At 42.2% G+C, this 16987-nt stretch overlaps 1 protein-coding gene and 1 long non-coding RNA gene across 4 annotated transcripts in view; one reads left to right on the top strand and one right to left on the bottom strand.

Annotated features, from left to right (window-relative positions):
- The window catches only part of LOC130541949 (uncharacterized), a 26946-nt gene extending 12074 nt beyond the window's left edge, over nucleotides 1-14872 (top strand). Inside the window, exons 2-3 of the long non-coding RNA XR_008956092.1 lie at nucleotides 4504-12106; nucleotides 12261-14872. This is a non-coding gene — a long non-coding RNA (uncharacterized LOC130541949). The remainder of the gene's footprint in view (nucleotides 1-4503; nucleotides 12107-12260) is intronic.
- Nucleotides 5030-16987, bottom strand: part of KIF23 (kinesin family member 23) — a 26392-nt gene continuing 14434 nt past the window's right edge. For 2 of the 3 annotated variants that reach the window (XM_044391945.3, XM_057303706.1), the window contains 13 exons: nucleotides 15579-15658; nucleotides 15374-15493; nucleotides 15019-15145; nucleotides 14523-14681; nucleotides 13428-13585; nucleotides 12574-12747; nucleotides 12105-12284; nucleotides 11505-11816; nucleotides 8528-8758; nucleotides 7571-7653; nucleotides 7308-7386; nucleotides 6627-6697; nucleotides 5030-5590 (listed from right to left, as the gene is read on the bottom strand). In XM_044391945.3, the coding sequence (XP_044247880.3) occupies nucleotides 5575-5590; nucleotides 6627-6697; nucleotides 7308-7386; nucleotides 7571-7653; nucleotides 8528-8758; nucleotides 11505-11816; nucleotides 12105-12284; nucleotides 12574-12747; nucleotides 13428-13585; nucleotides 14523-14681; nucleotides 15019-15145; nucleotides 15374-15493; nucleotides 15579-15658 (1790 nt within the window). In that variant the 3' untranslated portion in view covers nucleotides 5030-5574. The remainder of the gene's footprint in view (nucleotides 5591-6626; nucleotides 6698-7307; nucleotides 7387-7570; nucleotides 7654-8527; nucleotides 8759-11504; nucleotides 11817-12104; nucleotides 12285-12573; nucleotides 12748-13427; nucleotides 13586-14522; nucleotides 14682-15018; nucleotides 15146-15373; nucleotides 15494-15578; nucleotides 15659-16987) is intronic. The other variant, XM_057303707.1, reaches the window with a different exon arrangement.

Below are 16987 nucleotides of genomic sequence, written 5' to 3'. Positions count from 1 at the left end.
TGCCTGCCTTCTGCCCCACCAGCTGCACTTGCCTGCATCCCTGCTGTGGCATCCTGGGAGTTACACCCCCCCCACCCCCACCCCCGTTGAGGGGCCTCTGCAGTGGTGGCGGGTTTCCTGAGCGGACAGGGCCGGCAGTCGGTCCAGCTGTCTGCACCTGGCGTCTCTGCCACCGTTGTGGGCGCACCGACAGGCAGGGCTTAGCCCATGCGCTGTCAGCTAAGAGGCTCAGCTGCAGAACCGCCGGCACGGTGGTGTGGGGCTCCTTGCCACCACGCCTCAGGACAGGAGTCACTTCGGAGGGACACCTGGGAGGCAGGCGGTTGGATTGGGCAGATCTGCAGGAGAGCACCCGGGCGGAGCACGCAATGCTAGCGAAGTAGATGGAGGGTTCCATGAAGGGTTCCGTGCCGGCCCCTGCGAGCATCAGCTGTCTAGGCTGGGGGACAAGAGAAACGGTGCCTGCCAGCACTTTTGTTCTGCAGAAATCTCCTGCAGATCCCCACCTCTCCAACATGCATTCTGAAACTAGTCAGTATGTGTCTTTCAGGGGCACCCTAGGTGCTTTTCCAACTGCTGTTTCCGTGCTGTGTCTCCAGCCAGGTTATTTAGTATATTGGTTCTTTAAGGGTGGGGACTCAGTTTCCCATCACCGCCCTCTGAATTTTAAAGCTCCTGGGCTGAAGGCCTGTTGGTTTCCAAGCCAGATGTCATGGGGACTCCTGTTCCCCAGTGTGGGTCCTCAGTGCTGGGCGTGCCTTGTGTGGGCTGTCATCCTCTTGCTTCTTTGTGTTTGTGATGTCCCTCCTGTCTGTGGCCGGGCGCACTGGGGGTGTGGTTCCCAAGCACGTCTCCGCCCCCCTCCGCTTTCTGATGTGGCCTTCCCTGTGACTAGCTGCGGAAGGTCTGTCCTGTCCGTCCTCAGGTCATCTGTGGAGTTAGTTGTGTAGATGCAGCTGTTGGCTCAGCGTGTCCGTGGGGCAAGGTGAGCTCAGGACTCTCCTGCTCTGCCATCTTCCAAAATTCACGCAGGAAAAGGTTATTCTTTTGCAGTTGTTTCACACCTCGTGTACGGAAATGCAACTGATTCCAGTGTGTTGGTTCTGTGTCCTGCAGCTTTATTGAAATCATTGATTAGCTCCAACAGTTTTTTGTTTGAGCCTTGGGATTTTCAATGTGCAGAATCCTATCATCTGAAAATAGTGACAGTTTTACTTCGTCCTTCTCGATTTGAATGGATTTTAGTTCTTTGCCTTGCCTCATCGCTCGGGCAAGGACTGTTGGGTAAGACTGCTGAGAGGGGACATGTTAGTCTTCTTCCTGATGTTGGCGAAAAAGCTTTCATTTTTTTCTTCCATTGAGTATGATGTTATCTGTGGGTTTGTTGTATATGGCCTTGATTATGTTCCATTTGTATCCCATCTGCAAGGGTTTTTACTGTGAAAGTATGTTGTATTTTGTCAAATTGCTTTTTCTGTGCCTTTTAAGATCATGTGGTTTTTATCTCTCATTGTATTAATGTGATATATCACATTCATTGATTGGCATATATTGAACCATCCTTGTATCCCAGAGATAAATCCCACTTGGTCATGGTGTGTACTTTTTTCTACGTGTTCTCAAATTCAGTTTGCGAAGATTTTGTTGAGAATTTTTGCATTTATATTCATCAGGGATACTGATCTAGTTTTCTTGTGGTGTCCTTCTCTCTCTTTGGTATTTGGCCTTATAGAATGAGTTTGGAACTATCCCTGCTTCCATTTTTTTTTTTTTTTTTTTTTTTTGCAAGAGTTTGAGAAGGACTGCTGTTAATTCTTTGAAGGTTTGGTAGAATTTGCCTGTGAAGCCATCTGGTCCTGGGGTTTTCTGTGTTGGGAGGGTTTTCGTTACTGATTCAATCTCTTTATTCATTATTCATCCTTTCAGATAGTCCCTTTCTTCCTGACTCAGGCTTGGTGGATTGTGTATTTCTAGAAATTTGTTCATTTCCTCTAGGGTGTCTGATTTGTTGACATACAGTTGTTCATAGTAATCTCTTATGGTCATGTGTTTTTCTGTAATGTCGACTGTAATGTGTCCTTTTTCATTTCTTACTTGAGTCTTTCTTTTTTTCTTAGTCTGGCTAAAGATTTTGTTTACTGTTTCAAAGAACCGGCCTTTAGTTTTGTTGATCCTTTCCATTTTTCTGGTCCCCGTTTCATTTGTTTCTACTCTGATCTTTATAATTTCCTTCCTTCTGCTAACTTTGGCCTTGTTTTTCCTATTCATCGGGGGGAAAGGTTATCTGTGATTTTTTCTAATTCCTTAACATGTGCATTTATTGCTATAAACTTTCAGAACTGCTTTTACAGCATCCTGTAAGATTTGGTATGCTGTATTTCCATTTTTCATTTGTTTCAAGGTCATTTTTTATTTCCTTTTGATTTCTTCTTTGACACATTGGTTATTCAAAAGCATGTTGTATAGTGTCCACATATTTGTAAGTTTTCCAGTCTCCCTCTTGTTGATTCCTAGTTTGATACCATTATGGTCAGAAAAGATAGTTGATGTGGTTTCAGTCTTAAATTTGCTGGGATTTGTTTTATGCCCTATCATGTGATCTGTCCTGGAAAAGATTTCATGTGCACTGAAGAGGAATGTGTATTCTGTCTCTGTTGGATAGACTGCTCTGATACGTCTGTTAAGTTACTTTGTTCTGTGGTTCAGTTTAGTTTTTTTGTTGATTTTCTACCTGGATGATTTGTTCGTTGCTGACAGTGGAGTACTGAAGTCCCCTACTGTTACTGTATTGTTGTCTGTTTCTCCCTTTAGATCTGTTAGTATTTGCTTAATAAATTTTGGTGATGCAACGTTGGGTGCGTACATCCTATTGTTCTGTCTTCCTGATGTATGGACTGTTTTATCATTATGACGTTCTTTCTCTTTTTGTTTTTAGGCTTGACCTCTATTTTGTCTGATATAAGTAAAGCTACTCCTGCTTTCATTTGGTTTCTGCTTGCTTGGAATATTCTCTTAATTCCTTCACTTTGATCCTGTGTGTATCTTGAAAGTTGAAATGAGTTTCCTATAGGCAGCATATGGTTGGGTCTTGTTTTTATCCATCAAGCTACTCTGTGCCTTTTGATTGATGAATTCAATCCATTTATATTGAGTGATTATTGATCTGAAGGACTTAATACTACTGCCTCTTATATTTAGCTTTCTGGTTGTTTCTTTTTCCCAATGTTTCTGTCTGCCTTTATAACATGATTTTCCATGATGATTTGCTCAGTCTCCCTTGTTTTATGTTTTATGACTTTTCTCTAGATTTTTGTTTTGTGATTACCATGTGGCTTACCTAAAACATGTAAGGAGTCCTTTTTATGGACTCCTTTATATTATTATATTATATTATATTATATTATATTAATTATATTATATTATATTATATTATATTATATTATATTATATTATATTAAATAAAGTGGCTAACACATCATTCCAATATACAGTTTTCTAAAAGTTTTTCACCCCTGTCCAGAGTGTAAGTTATTTCATATGCTTTTTTGTCACTAATTAGCATCTTTCCACTTCAGCTTGGAGAACTCCTTTCAGTATTTCTTGCAAGGCAGGTCTAGTGGTGAACTCCCTCAGTGTTTGTAGGGAAAGCCTGTATTTCTCCCTCACATTTGAAGCATATCTTTGCCAGATAAAGTGTTCAGGGCTAGCAGTTTTTATTTTTCAGCACTTTGAATGGGTCGTTCCACTCCCTCCTGGTCTGTAGAATTTCTGAGAAACCCGCCAATAAACTAATGGAGGTTCCTTTGTAGGTTACTTTCTTTGGTCCCTGGGTGCCTTTAAAAAAAAAAATTCATTATAATGTGTCTGGGAGATCATCTTTTTGCATTGAGATAATAGAGTATTCTGTTAGCTTCTTGGACTTCTCCAGTTCCTTCCCTAGGTTTGGGAAGTTCTGTTGTGTTTCCCTGTATACACTCTCTGCTCCCTTTTCCCCTTCTCCTTCTGGCAGACTATTATATTTTCTCATCATATGTGAGAGCTCTTGGAGGGTTTCTTCAGTTTCTTTTTTTTAAATCTTAGCTCTTCTCTCCTGGGTCATTTCTAAATTCCTATCCTCCAAATCACTAATTCCTTCTTCAATCTGATCTGCCCTATTTCCTAGGCTCTGTAATGCATTTCTTCGTCTCATTCACTGAATTCGTCAACTCTAGAATTTGTCTGGTTCTTTTTAAAAATTTCAAACTCCTTGGTAAAAAAAACACCTCCTGTTCAGTAATTTTATTCCTAAATTGAATCCCGTGAGTTTTCTTATAAGCTCATCAAATTTCTTTATAATAGCTATTTTGAATTGTCAGTTAAATCACAATATTTTGCACCTTTGGGTTCAGTTGCTGGAGAATTTTTTTTGTGATACCGCATTACCGTGATTTTTTATCGTGCTTGATTAAATGTACCTCTGCTATTGCGCTGAAATAGCTCACTTGGTTGTTGACTTTGTTACAGTTCGACAGATCGGGGATTGCAGACCTTTCTTTTGTTTCCCAGAAGGTGGTGCAGTAGCTCAGGTTTTTGGCTTCTCCTCACCTGAGCTGGTTCTGGAGCGGCACTCTCGGGCCCGCACGTAAAAGCAGCCAGTCCCGAAGCCGGCAACAGAGGAATGCGGTGAGGGCACACGTAGGCACCGTGCTTTGTGGTTGCCGACAGGCTGGTAGGGGAACGTGGAACAGGGTACTCCCACAGGGCCTTGTGCGGACCTCCTGCTGAGATCCCACAGCAGACCCAGGGATCCTTCAGTGTCCTTTGATGGTCCTGCGTGTTCCCCTTCCCTCTCCCTCTCCCCATCAAGGAGGTCCCTCCTCAAAGCTGTGCTGTGGGAAGAAATGGGTCCCTGGGCAGGAGAGGTACCCTGTTTTGAAGCTGTTCCTTTGTGTGCTTTCAAACAGGTAGCCCCAACAGGAGAGAAACAAAAGCACATCAGCTCAGTGCAAGGCGTGACACTAGAGGATGTGTTAAATGACGGTCACACATCTTTGTATTTCTTAGTGTTTATTTCAATCTTTTCGCATATCTAAAGGTCAGAAAGTGGATATATATATATATATACACAAAATTCAAAACAACTTCCTAAAATGGCTTTAGTATTGGCCAGTTACTGACATCCTTATTTTGAAAGTTTGAATTGTCAAATATGTCTAAAGTGCATTCTTGCAAGCTAATCTATAGCAGCATTTGTTTTGTTTATAAAACCTTAAGAAGTATTCAGACAAGAGCAGGAAAAGTCACACACACAAATAAAGTGTGATCTACATATATTTTTCCTTAATCACCCAGGACAAAACACTTGTGGGAATTAGTTATTAAGTATACAAGAAATATACAAAACAATAGCATTATTAAAAAGTTCATATGGCAAGGCAGAGAATATAAAGAGTGTGCTGAATCCTAGATATCTTTGGAGCCATAGGGGGATCTCTGATCTGCACCAGTGTATGAGGTCTCTGAGGTCTGTGATACTCAACAGAGCTGTGAGAAGATTCCTGGCATGGCTTTGGAGACATCACCAAGACTGTCAGGTTACGGTTTCTTGCGCCTAAAACGTGAAAACCAGCATTTAGTATTGACTTTTGGAATCAGTGACACATTCATAGCAATTGGATCTCCTAGGAGAGGCTTCATGAGAACTCAGGTTTTATCCTGAGACAGTTCAAATCCTGAGAAAGCAAGTAACAGTTATAAGATATGTGTATCCAGTGTTAAGTTTAAAAAGCAGGATTCCTGCCTTCATCCTATTGCAGTGATTTTCCAACTTGCCTAAGGAATACGTGTATTAAAAATGGACACGAAGGGGATGCCTGGGTGCCACAGTGGTTAAGCGTCTGCCTTCGGCTCAGGACGTGATCCCGGCGTTATGGGATCGAGCCCCACATCAGGCTCCTCTGCTATGAGCCTGCTTCTTCCTCTCCCACTCCCCCTGCTTGTGTTCCCTCTCTCGCTGGCTGTCTCTATCTCTGTCAAATAAATAAATAAAATCTTTAAAAAAAAAAAAAAAGATTCTCTCTCTCCCTCTCCCTCTGCCCATCTTCCTAAAAAAAAAAAAATGGACAGGAAGACTTATATAGGTAAACATTTGAAAAGGGGTTTTACTAATATGGAAAAAGAATAGACCAGACCCTTAGGTATGTGCTTCATAGAAGGAAAAGTGTGATTCCTTCCCCAACCATAAATGCCACTGTTCCATTTTATTCTAGTGAACACTTACCGCTATAATGAGACCAACAGGCAAGTTTGGAAAGAGTGAATTACACGAAGAGCTGTCATCCCTGACTAAAGCCTCCCGCCTCCCGCCTTACAGGGGCTCTCAGCCCACCTCAGAGAGCTTTAGGAGCCCTAGCAAAGTGGGACCGAGCGTGAGCAATCTTCCGTCACCTCCTGTTACTGCTCCCACCAAGCCCTCGGAGGTTCTCAGCCCTGCTGCGGCAGTCTGCTAGGGAGCCCACATATTCCCAGGGGTAAACAAAAACCACAAACGTCCTCTTCAGTCAAAGTGGAGAGTACGGAGAAGGGGTGATAGTGGAAATACTGGAGGAGGGAGAACACACAGAAAGGCCCAGTTAGTCAGGACTCACTTGGGTTGTGCGTGATGCTGATATCCCGGTCCCAGCTGAGATCCTGCTCTCATCTCCACAGCCACAGAACACTGAGGAAAATTACAGAAGAGGGAAAGATCAGCTCCTCTCTCTACAGTCTACAAACTCAGTTCTGCTCAGATGGTTCAACCGCGGTGGAGTCCCACATTGCTTTCTAGTACAGCACAGACACCTATGTTAAAGTGCCAGGCGCGTGCGGTTTATTTGACATAGGCCACAAAGATGGTGAGCTGGAAGGGTCTCTAGGGTGTGCAGGTAATTTCCTTGGGAAGGTTAGCGCCCAGGGCCAGCGCTTGGCCTGCCCTTCCTGTGCTCTTTCAGAGTAACAGTAACAGTTCCCTGGGAACCTGTGCTTCTGTGAGGACTCCCATCAAGTTGATGTGAATTGTTACTCTACAGTGATGCGCTCTGACTCGATTCTCAGGCCCTGTCCCTCTCCACTGCAAACAGGGACCTTGAACCAGAGCGCTCCAGTAGGAGCAGACCCAAACAAACGTGAGAACCTTGGCAGGTTTGCGGAGAACGGGCCTGCAGGCTGCACTGGCGATGTGAGGTCAGACCTCAGCTGCTTCCGAGAGCAGGAAAAGCCGGAGCCGGGGGGTTAAAATAGGTTGCCCCTAACTTCTATGAAGCAGACAAATATTTAATTTTTACGCCTACCCTGGTTTCTACATCAGTCCATTCAGACTCTGTGCCATCTGGTGGGGCAGGTGCCGCTGTGGAAGATCTTCGTTTTCGACTGGAAAAAGGGGCAAGAAGATGCAACAATTATTTCTGCATCTAAGAACAGGAAAAATACTAGAACTGGGATATCACTGCACTCCTTCCGATAATGCTACCTCTTAGAGGATGTTGTGTTCTGCAAGAATAAGCAGCTAAGAAAACTACAGCCCTCTGAAGAGAGACATCCGAGGATCACTCACCCAGTTGGCGATTCTTGTTTTAAAGTCTCAATATCCGTAAACTGAACAGATTGTCCACCACCTCTTGTTTTATAAACATCACCCTGAAGCCGAGAAAAGGTCAGCGTTATGCTTTGATATACCTGAATGATAAACATGTAATTCAAACTGAACTTAAGATTCTCCATGAAACAGTAATAAAGTCCTATTCACAAAACCAGATGGTGCTTCAGACTGTGCTATTAAAATACTTCAGAAATTCTCTCACTAACCAAGGAAGTCCAATGCAATATAATCAGTAACATTCTTAAATTGCAAAAAATAATACTCCTTTTTGTTCAATCTATAATTTAAAGACTGCACCAACGATTAAGAAATCTACCAGAAATTTCTAAATGTTCTAAGGCATTATACTTTCCTCTGGGTGCACCACCCCCTCATGTTATAGTCTTATTGATGACTCTGGCTGTAATTAAGAACCATCCTCTAAACTTTTTCCGGTTGGCTTTTACTTCCGTGATTATTCATTGACTCTCTGATCAAAGGACAAATTTTCTACAGGCGAGGGAAGGGAGAGGGCTCTGGGTAGCTCAATAATGAGAAATTTTGATAAGTCACATTTTAACGTGGGCTTTTTATCTGGAACTGACAAATGGTAAGAGTTCTTTGGGTTTACTTTGAAGTAACTGTTAGTAAAACTAACTGTACAAGCACATGGTAGATCTGGAGTGGCTCGAACAGAATCCCGAGAATCTGAGCCTCATTCCCTAGAGAGCAGCTGATTGAGTCCTTAAGTTTAGCAGATTTACAGCCTGAGCAGTTCCTTTAGTTTTCTAACGAACAAACAAAAAGGTGGTACCAACACCCATTTATCTTTGTTGACACTGCCTGTGTGTCATCAAAGGAACAGAAAAGTTAGTGGTTTTTTGCGAAGTTGACTTTCTGTATGTTTTTCGTCCTGTGTCAGTTTGTTTTTACCTTGATTAGTTTAGTTTCAATCTCCCCATCGGAGGCTAGTTCCTGGTGGGTCAGCATGTACTTCTCACACTTAGCTAGTGCCTTTTCATTTGCAACAGATACTGTGATGGCATGAGGGACATGTGGCTGCATGACTGTTTCAGTTTGCACGTTAGAGGCAGGCTTATGATCTACCCATCTGTCCCCTGCAGAGCGAGATCGTCTGTGGCGGAGACGAACTGGTGGTGCGTTCTGATCAGGTTGAAAGAGGAATCAAGAAACAAGCATAACCCAGAATTAATTTAAGGGTATTAGAAGTGCAGCAGGTTGGGCTACATTAGTTGATGACAGTATCAAAACAAACCCACGAACCTTTTCCAAAAGCTAAATATGTTCAGATAATGTAAATGTTCTCTTTGTATTTAACCACAAAACCAATAAACATCTTTGAATACCACTTGTCTATTATACATTCTACCAGGGAGCTTCCCTTCCAACAGAACTGGAAGTTCTGGTTATGCCGCTAGGCTTTCCTGTGTAAGTGGTATTCAGGAGAATTCATTTTACATTCTCTGTCAAGGCCGTTGTGCCTGCTATTGTTAGGGAATCTGTCAGGTCCACAACTATGTTAAAAACTTCAAATAAGGTCAATAAAAGCCCTAAACATGGCCACAGACCTCTAAACAAAAGAGAAAACACTCTGTATACAAAGATAATAAATAAGTAAAAACTAATGGACAAAATGTTAACATAAGGTATAATAAGAACCATATGTATAAAATGATTGAGAATATAAATGAAGTACTTCTGACTACTTTGAGATCTTAAAATCTCAAATAGAACTTCATGACAAGTTCAAACACAATAACGGCTAAAACATACCAACTATCAAACATTTCATGAAGATTCCAAGAACCAAACTAAAAATGTAGGATCAAATCAGTCTCAAATCAATCATACAATAAAAAATTAGTTGCTTCCAGTCAACTATCATGTAAATCTGGGAAAGTTAAATTTAGCACATCCAGTCTAAGAAAAAGTATTTCACGTACAGGACATAGTTCCAAAGACAACTCATTGCTTCAAACGTCTCCTGTTTGTATAACTGAAAGCTAATGAAACAGTCTGTCACAGGCCAAATCCTTCCAAGCTGGTCACGTACAAAGATCCCAACTTTAAAATGCCTGTCTGGAGAACTGAAGCATTTCCCTTATGTAATCGCAAGCAACAGCTGACGTGCTAGTGGTAAGTCATTGCTCCTGCAGAACCTGGGTGACAGAGCTGGCCGTGAAAGATGCCCACGCCTCCAGCAACCCAGGAAACCTTCCGTTCTTAAAGTGGCCTGATGTTGAACAAAGAAAGTCAGGCTCTCATGGCCTACCATTTAGCAAAGGTGATCGTTCTCCTGAACACATTTAGCAATAAATACATTAAGAAACTAGCTTCAGAAAGATAATTGTTACAATCTACTATCATTTATGGAATCAAAGATATTTACAACTTCTTTCTCACTGCAGTATAAATTCAGCCCACCTGACAATTTTTGGCCAATAAACCTCAATGCATAGACTAGCCTTAACTTTGCTGCACTTCTAAAGAGATTTGATTTCAAGTGAGAAGTTAAAGGGTCTCTAGTAAATCCTCTTAAATATCTAAGATCCAAATTAGATACCACATTAATGATGACCAGGCATAAGCAGGCCTTGAGTAGTATTCACTCTGTAAACTTTCATGAAAAATAAAGGGGATTTATTAGAGTTGATCAGAAAGCCCAGTCACCATAATTTGCTCCCTAAAAAGGTTTCAAGCAAAATTTGCAAAGTAAAGAACTTAGGCTTTAGAATCATCTGTTGTCTTGGCAAATACCTTGCAATTCATCACTATCCCTTAAAAAGCAGGAGTGCAGGCCATCTAAATGAAGCTTATCTGTACCCTAAATTATACAAGAAAATCTAAAAGCAAAATAGTATTAGATTAATTTGTAAAAAACAAATTCTAAAAGAGCTACAGTAAGATTTTACTAAATATAAATCCACAATATTAACTTGGTCCGTTTATTCAGAGTCAAAGGAAAAACTTTACCTTAATCCTTAAGAAGAAGACTTAAACATGAATTTCTTTAAACACCCTTGACTGAGGCCGAGCCCTTATAAGTTGAGATAAAGGTCTTGAGATTAAAAGCAATTTACTGGACATGCAAACCTTCAGTAGTTACAAAACAACAGGCCTGGACTATTCAAAAACAGTCAATGTCATGAAAATTAAAAAAAAAAAAAATGTGTGGCGGGGGGACTCTTTTATATTAAAAGAGATTGAAGACACATAACAACCACATGTCGGGCATTCACTCTGTTAGGATCATAGATTAAAAATAGAGGATATTTATTCAGTTAATGTTAACTTTCTTAGGTTTGCTAAAGACTGTTTATACTGGACAATGTCCTTAGTAGGATGGAATGTCACAAAGTGTAGGGACTTTCTTTCAGAAGTTCAAGGAAAAAATGATTATATAAATGACAATTGGTAAATCTAGGTAAGGGGAAAGGAGGATACTGTCTGTACTATTCTTTCAACTTTTGAGTGTGAAACTTTTCAAAATAAGTTTGAGGAAACAATTTTAAAAATAAAAGTTCAAAAGCAGCAAAAAATTTGAGGAAGGAAAACAAAGAAAAGAATGGAAGATGTGCTCTGAGACACTGATTTTGCGGCTGCTCATTAGCTTATGCAAATGAGAAGCCCGGATTACTCTGGGACGCGCCCCAGTGACCCACGGTCGCTGGTGGTCCGCTGTGGCCAGATGTGTTAATGGCTTTTTCAGACGAAGAGCTAGGCCTCAGTTTCAGGGCGATTTTTTCAAAATATCAGAAAAATTAGACCTTGTTTATATTTGGAGCTCGTCCATCTTTCCGTTGAACTTTCTGAACAAATCGAGTCACAAAAGCCCCCACCAAACCCCGACGCTAGGGCTACGACGCTTTGAGAGAGCGCTGGCACTGACCCTGCAGCAGAGGTCCTCTTCTAGCTCTACCTCATTTCTGAGTGTGGGAACCACCTCCCTGCCTTCCGGCCAGTACGTCCCTCGCCTTCTGTCTGACACGACACAAGTTTTACTTTGTCCTGGCTCCTGCTGCCTACGCCTTGCAATAGAGGTGACATGGGCAGGTGTGTTGTACGGAGGAATTTTCTGCTCCCATTCCGAAATACAGGAAGCTACAGAAATGCTGCTGCAAGAGTTAGAGCGCCTATGTAGCTGCGGCTGGCTCAGGAGCTGCTGGCCGGCGGGAAGCTGAGCAAGATAGTTACTAGAAAGCTAAAAAAATGGAAGAGAAATTAATGAGCAAGACTGAAACACCGACAGAAACAATTCACTGCTTTTCTATCATTTTAGCACGTTAGAATTATTTTTACGGAGTTATTCAATGTTTTATTCTGAATTTGCACTAAATTTGTGTTTCTGCTGAATTTAGAACTATTTACATAGAGAAGTTGGAGAAATACAATAATATAAAACAACAAAGGGAGCGCCCTAGAAAGTTGCCTCATCTGAACAAATGTTCTCTAATGCAAGTGACTACCCAGCAACGGACGAGAAACTTACAGGTACTGGTGATGGGGAGACAGCTCTTTGAGGGACTTTTTCCCGGTCCCGCTCCCGAGAGGGTCTCTCTGGCTTTTCAGCTTTGGGTTCAGTGACAATAGCCTTCAGTTGTTTCAGCTTCTCATCTTTGACCCAGAGTTTATTTTGCATCTCCAGCTGCTTGGCTGCCACCCGGCGCTCCTAGGTTAGCGACAGGGACACACGTCTAATTCAGTCACACCAGGCGGACAGCCCAGACCACCCAGCCACCTCGTTTCCTAAGAATGATCGTCCTCCCAGAGCAAGCACACATTGTTGTGCCGGCTCACTGGTCACGTGTTTTAAGGGCAGAGAAAGGAAACAGGATGGACCGAACAGTAGCTCCTGCTGCCGCTGCCACCAAAACCCTAGGCCTCGGAACACGGATTCAGAACACCACGGGTGGAAGTCGGTCACCGTCCCGGAGGTAAGCCCCGCAGGGGACACTCACGCATTCTTTCTCCCACTTCATGGTCGTTTCCGTCACCATGCCTTGTAGCCTGGCTTCCAGTCTGCGTTTGTCAGAAAACTGCCGCTGAAGTTTCTGGTTCTGAGTCTCGAGTTCCTGTTGCAGAGTGCGCTTATCTTCTTCATAGATAGTAGTTGTCTTCTCTAAAATCTCAATCTGGGAAGGCAGACCGTTCTGCTCAGGATCTGGCTTGTGAACACTGCGTGTAGCTGTGAACTAACCGCTCTCGTGATGTGCTCATGCAGGCATAGTTGTGGAAAGAAAAATCATGGAGAGAGCGGTTCCCTCTACGGTGTCATCTGAATTCCTACCTCTGTGCCCAGAAGTGAGAACTTCTAAACAAGATCCTCACAGAAAAGAGAAAGCTTTCCGGGACTTCTTGTGAAAATGATTTTCCCCTAAAATTAGACCTGAATTTTGTTTTTAGGCTGTTTTCAGAAGAGAGAACACTGTATTGGTTGAGATGAGCTTCTGTCTAGAATGAATGGGTACCCCCTAAATGATACTCTACAAATAAGAGAACCTAGAGTCCTAAGTCAAAAAGCAAGCCATAACCAGAGCTAAACTCATGAAAGGCCTCTAGAAACTCACTTGTTTGGTCCAAGAACATTCTCGCCAATTGCCAAAGTCTAACTCAGAAAATTAAAGAGTATATTACCCCTCTAAAGCCCTTCACTCACATTTCCTCTTCTGGGGTGAGGTGGAGATTAGTAAGGAACCCGGTAGTGTCTCTCCCTCAGTAAGCGGTGGAAGGCCAGGAGGCCGAGAGCCAGGTCAGACAGAGAGCAGTGCCGACCGGCCAGCACGCACATCCACGGAATCATGCCAAAACAAACCTTATACTCTAAAGTTTTGTTTTTCTTCTCCAGGCGTTCTATTTCCAATTTCTGTCCGGAGATCACCTTTTCTTTTTCATTTAATTTTCCTTGAATGTAGTTTTCTTTATTTAAAACGGCACTGTCGAACTCTTGCAACAATGCTTTAAACGTAACAGCTGAAACAGAAGCATGCAGGCCAAGTTTACTCCAATCCCAAAATAGCCAGTGCAACCGGCTTGTGTGAACCGGTATTAGCTACTCAGGCAAGTCGTGAGCATTAGTCTGCAGCAGAGGTTGAGAAGGGAGTCAGGAGTTTGGTTCCCAGATCTACAGGAGAGAGTCCTAGAAGCTGGTTTTTACTGAAAAACACGGAGTCTTTCATGTTGCACTCTGGCATTCCCTTGTCAGCCCGTACGGGTAAGGAACTTGCTTCAGAACAAATGCAAACACAGAAATAACAGCAGATTTAGGATCCACTGGATCCGACTTGAAGTCCCTGGTATAGCAATTACGAATTATGGCACTTGGGCAAGTTACTTAATTTTTCTGAGCACATTTCCTCCTTTCAAAATGGGGATATAGCTACCACTCATCTCACACCTTTCTCTGCTGATTCAAATGAATCAATGATTAAAAATCGTAGACCTACTCACTGGGCACTTGTACGTACCAGGCTGTTCACTGTTCTACGTGATTCTCACATATTATCTCACTCCCACAACACCCTCTGAGGTAAGAACAGTTAAAATCCTCACTTTGCAGATAGGGAGACCAAGAAATGGAAGATGAAGTCATTTGCCCAAAGACAGTTATTAAAATGTAATACTTATGAAGTGCCTTGCAAGTAAGTAGTAGGAACGAAAACCAAGGTAGCTATTATTCCTTCATGTCCTTCACTGTAGGTTTAAAAAAGGGAGAGAATACACACCCACCTGTTTCTTCTGTTTTACGAGCTGTGGGGAAAGTTCCTTGTCAGTCTAATTGAACAACGCCTTGAGCACTACAAAGTGCAGAAACAGCTAACCCTTCCTCAGAGATCTGCCCCACCACAGAACTCCGACTCATTGCAAATTTCTGGAGGGGCAATGATCGCAGACCGCGTTTGGCGCTTACCTTGTTTGTGAAACTCATCGATCATCATCTGCCGTAGGTGGTGTCGTTTCTCTAACGCCTCGATCAGCCGGGGGAGAGTTTGCTCGTCGTTGACATCCAGAAGTTCACAGGACGGCAGAGGTGGGAAACTCTGTAAAACCACTTCTGTAACCAGTGGTTCTGCGTTGAATTATAAAAAATTATAAAAAGTTACACAGGAGAGAAAGCTTATTTAAACAAGGTGAACACTTGTGATTAGACCCCCCAGTTCAGTGAGCCATGTACTTTCTTGAGTTGCCAGTCATACTTCCTTAAAAATGAGTTATAAAAAAAGGAAAAGGGGGGGGAAAAAGTTATAGTATGTAACAAAAGAAAACTCATTTATACTTTGGTTTTTTTTTTTTTTTTTTTTTTGCACTTGGTTCTTGAAGGGGAGTTAGTAGTTCTCTAATATGAAATAGATCTTAAGAGAGACTGAGAGACGTCAGCGTGCACACGATGTGACACCAAATCATACCATCTCCGACCGGACCTCCCCGAGCCTGGTTTCTGTATCTCCTTCCAGGCGTCAAACCACATATTGCCTTGTCCACTGGTCTTGCCACTTCAACTTCTTGGGTCACTTCTGCAAATCTCATGACTTGCTAAGATACAAAACACATCGGAGGGGGTTTTTGTTTTTACAAATCAGCATATTCGAGTCCTTCACAAATTACTTAATGAAACAATAAATTGGTCATTAGTTCTTTTCTGTAACTAATGGTCCTGTATCAACAGTCTTAAAAATATTTAAAATGTCATTCTTCACATCCAAATAGTTGTTTTCTCCATAGGAACTTTGAGACTTTATAAGCTAAATACATCAGAATTACCAGGCTCTCTTCATAATCTTCAGCCTTCGGATTCACACACACGATCATGCGTACTTTACCTTCCCCATCAAAGTAGTTCTTGAACAGATGGGTTAACTTTGAATCTCGGTATGGAACCATCTGTAAATACATTCAAACCCAAATATGTGAGGCACAAAACTGCACACGAACGAAGCTGTACAAATGATGACAGGCTGTTGCTTACTTTGTTAGTTCCGTACATTTGGTTCTCTCTCAGGACCTCCATACATGTTCTTAGCGTCATTAATGACTGATTAATGTTACCTGACAGGAAAATACAGACAGAAGACATGTGAAACAAGAGAGTAGTTACAATGGTCTGTCCGCCTATAAAATCCCCACCGCGTAGAAATACCGTATGGAAATTACAAATAACAGGTTTCAGTGGCTCAGTCTGAGGCGCTGTCCTTGCAGTATTTCAGGACTATTTTAATAGCAGTGTTTTAGGAGGGGGCTGAACACCATCCTTCAGGGATTCTATCAAAAGGACTGCCCATGGAATGCAACATTATATATTCGACGGCCCATAAAGTTTCTTCCAAATCTTAAATTCTATGAAAGAGTATATTAGATGAAGATGTTTAATATCCTCATATTAAAATATTATCTCAAAAACATGACCATTTCAGGCTTCATCAGCACTGAAGTGCCCCCAGCACCCAAAGGGGCTCCTGTTTCCAGCTGTCATGTGTGTTAGGATCCAGCGGAGTCTGTCCCCTCCACATCCAAACAAGGATTCCTTTTTTTTTTTTTTAAGATTTTATTATTTTTAAGTAATCTCTACACCCAATGTGGGGCTCGAATTCACAACCCTGAGGTCAAAAGTCCCATGCTCTACTGAGCCAGCCAGGCACCCCCAAACAAGGATTACTAAGGCAACATAGCTGTTACTTCTGACCACTCCTGTTTGGATTTCTGAGCCAAGGCAAGCCTGACAGATTCATCAAGTAATGCAGGAGATCTCACTTGCGGAGACCTCCAAATGTATCCGCTAACTCCCACCGTGCTCTCATCTTTGGTCACCTCTCAAAACACAGAGCTCATCTGTGCCTCTATAATGTCCCATGATTCACGATTCCTCTTCCTTAACCCCTACTCCCGGTATCCTTCCTGCTTCCACTGTGCTCTCTGGAACCCATTCCTCTGAACAGACTTCCCTACATCCTCACACCTGTCAGAGAGCTCTACCCATCTCTCTCTAAGTGCCAGGGTTTCTAAACCTGGGGTCCATGTTGTCCATGGGTACATTTCAGGAAGTCTGCATACTTGGATGGGAAATAAATTACACCTTTATTTTTTCTTGACTTCTGAAATTTAGCAGTGCCTTTTAATTATGAATGTAGACCAAAAATATTAGTGGTACCTGTGATTTTTGTCAGTGCAAATCATAGGTAATTTTACAGCACATTATGGTTTATTGCTGATCAAGATATTTATGCTCATTACTACTTTGAAATTATGTAGTTATAAGACCTACTAGTGCATCTTTAATTAAGGCATTAATAAAGAAGCATGTAAATTACTGTAATGACAAATGCCTTAAGAATATTTGGGGGGGGGGTGCCTGGTTGACTCAGTCAGTCAGCCACCAGA

The sequence above is a fragment of the Ursus arctos genome, unplaced genomic scaffold (assembly GCF_023065955.2).
Source record: "Ursus arctos isolate Adak ecotype North America unplaced genomic scaffold, UrsArc2.0 scaffold_28, whole genome shotgun sequence".
NCBI classification, from domain to species: Eukaryota; Metazoa; Chordata; class Mammalia; order Carnivora; family Ursidae; genus Ursus; species Ursus arctos.
This window is presented reverse-complemented; position numbering and strand designations above follow the sequence as displayed.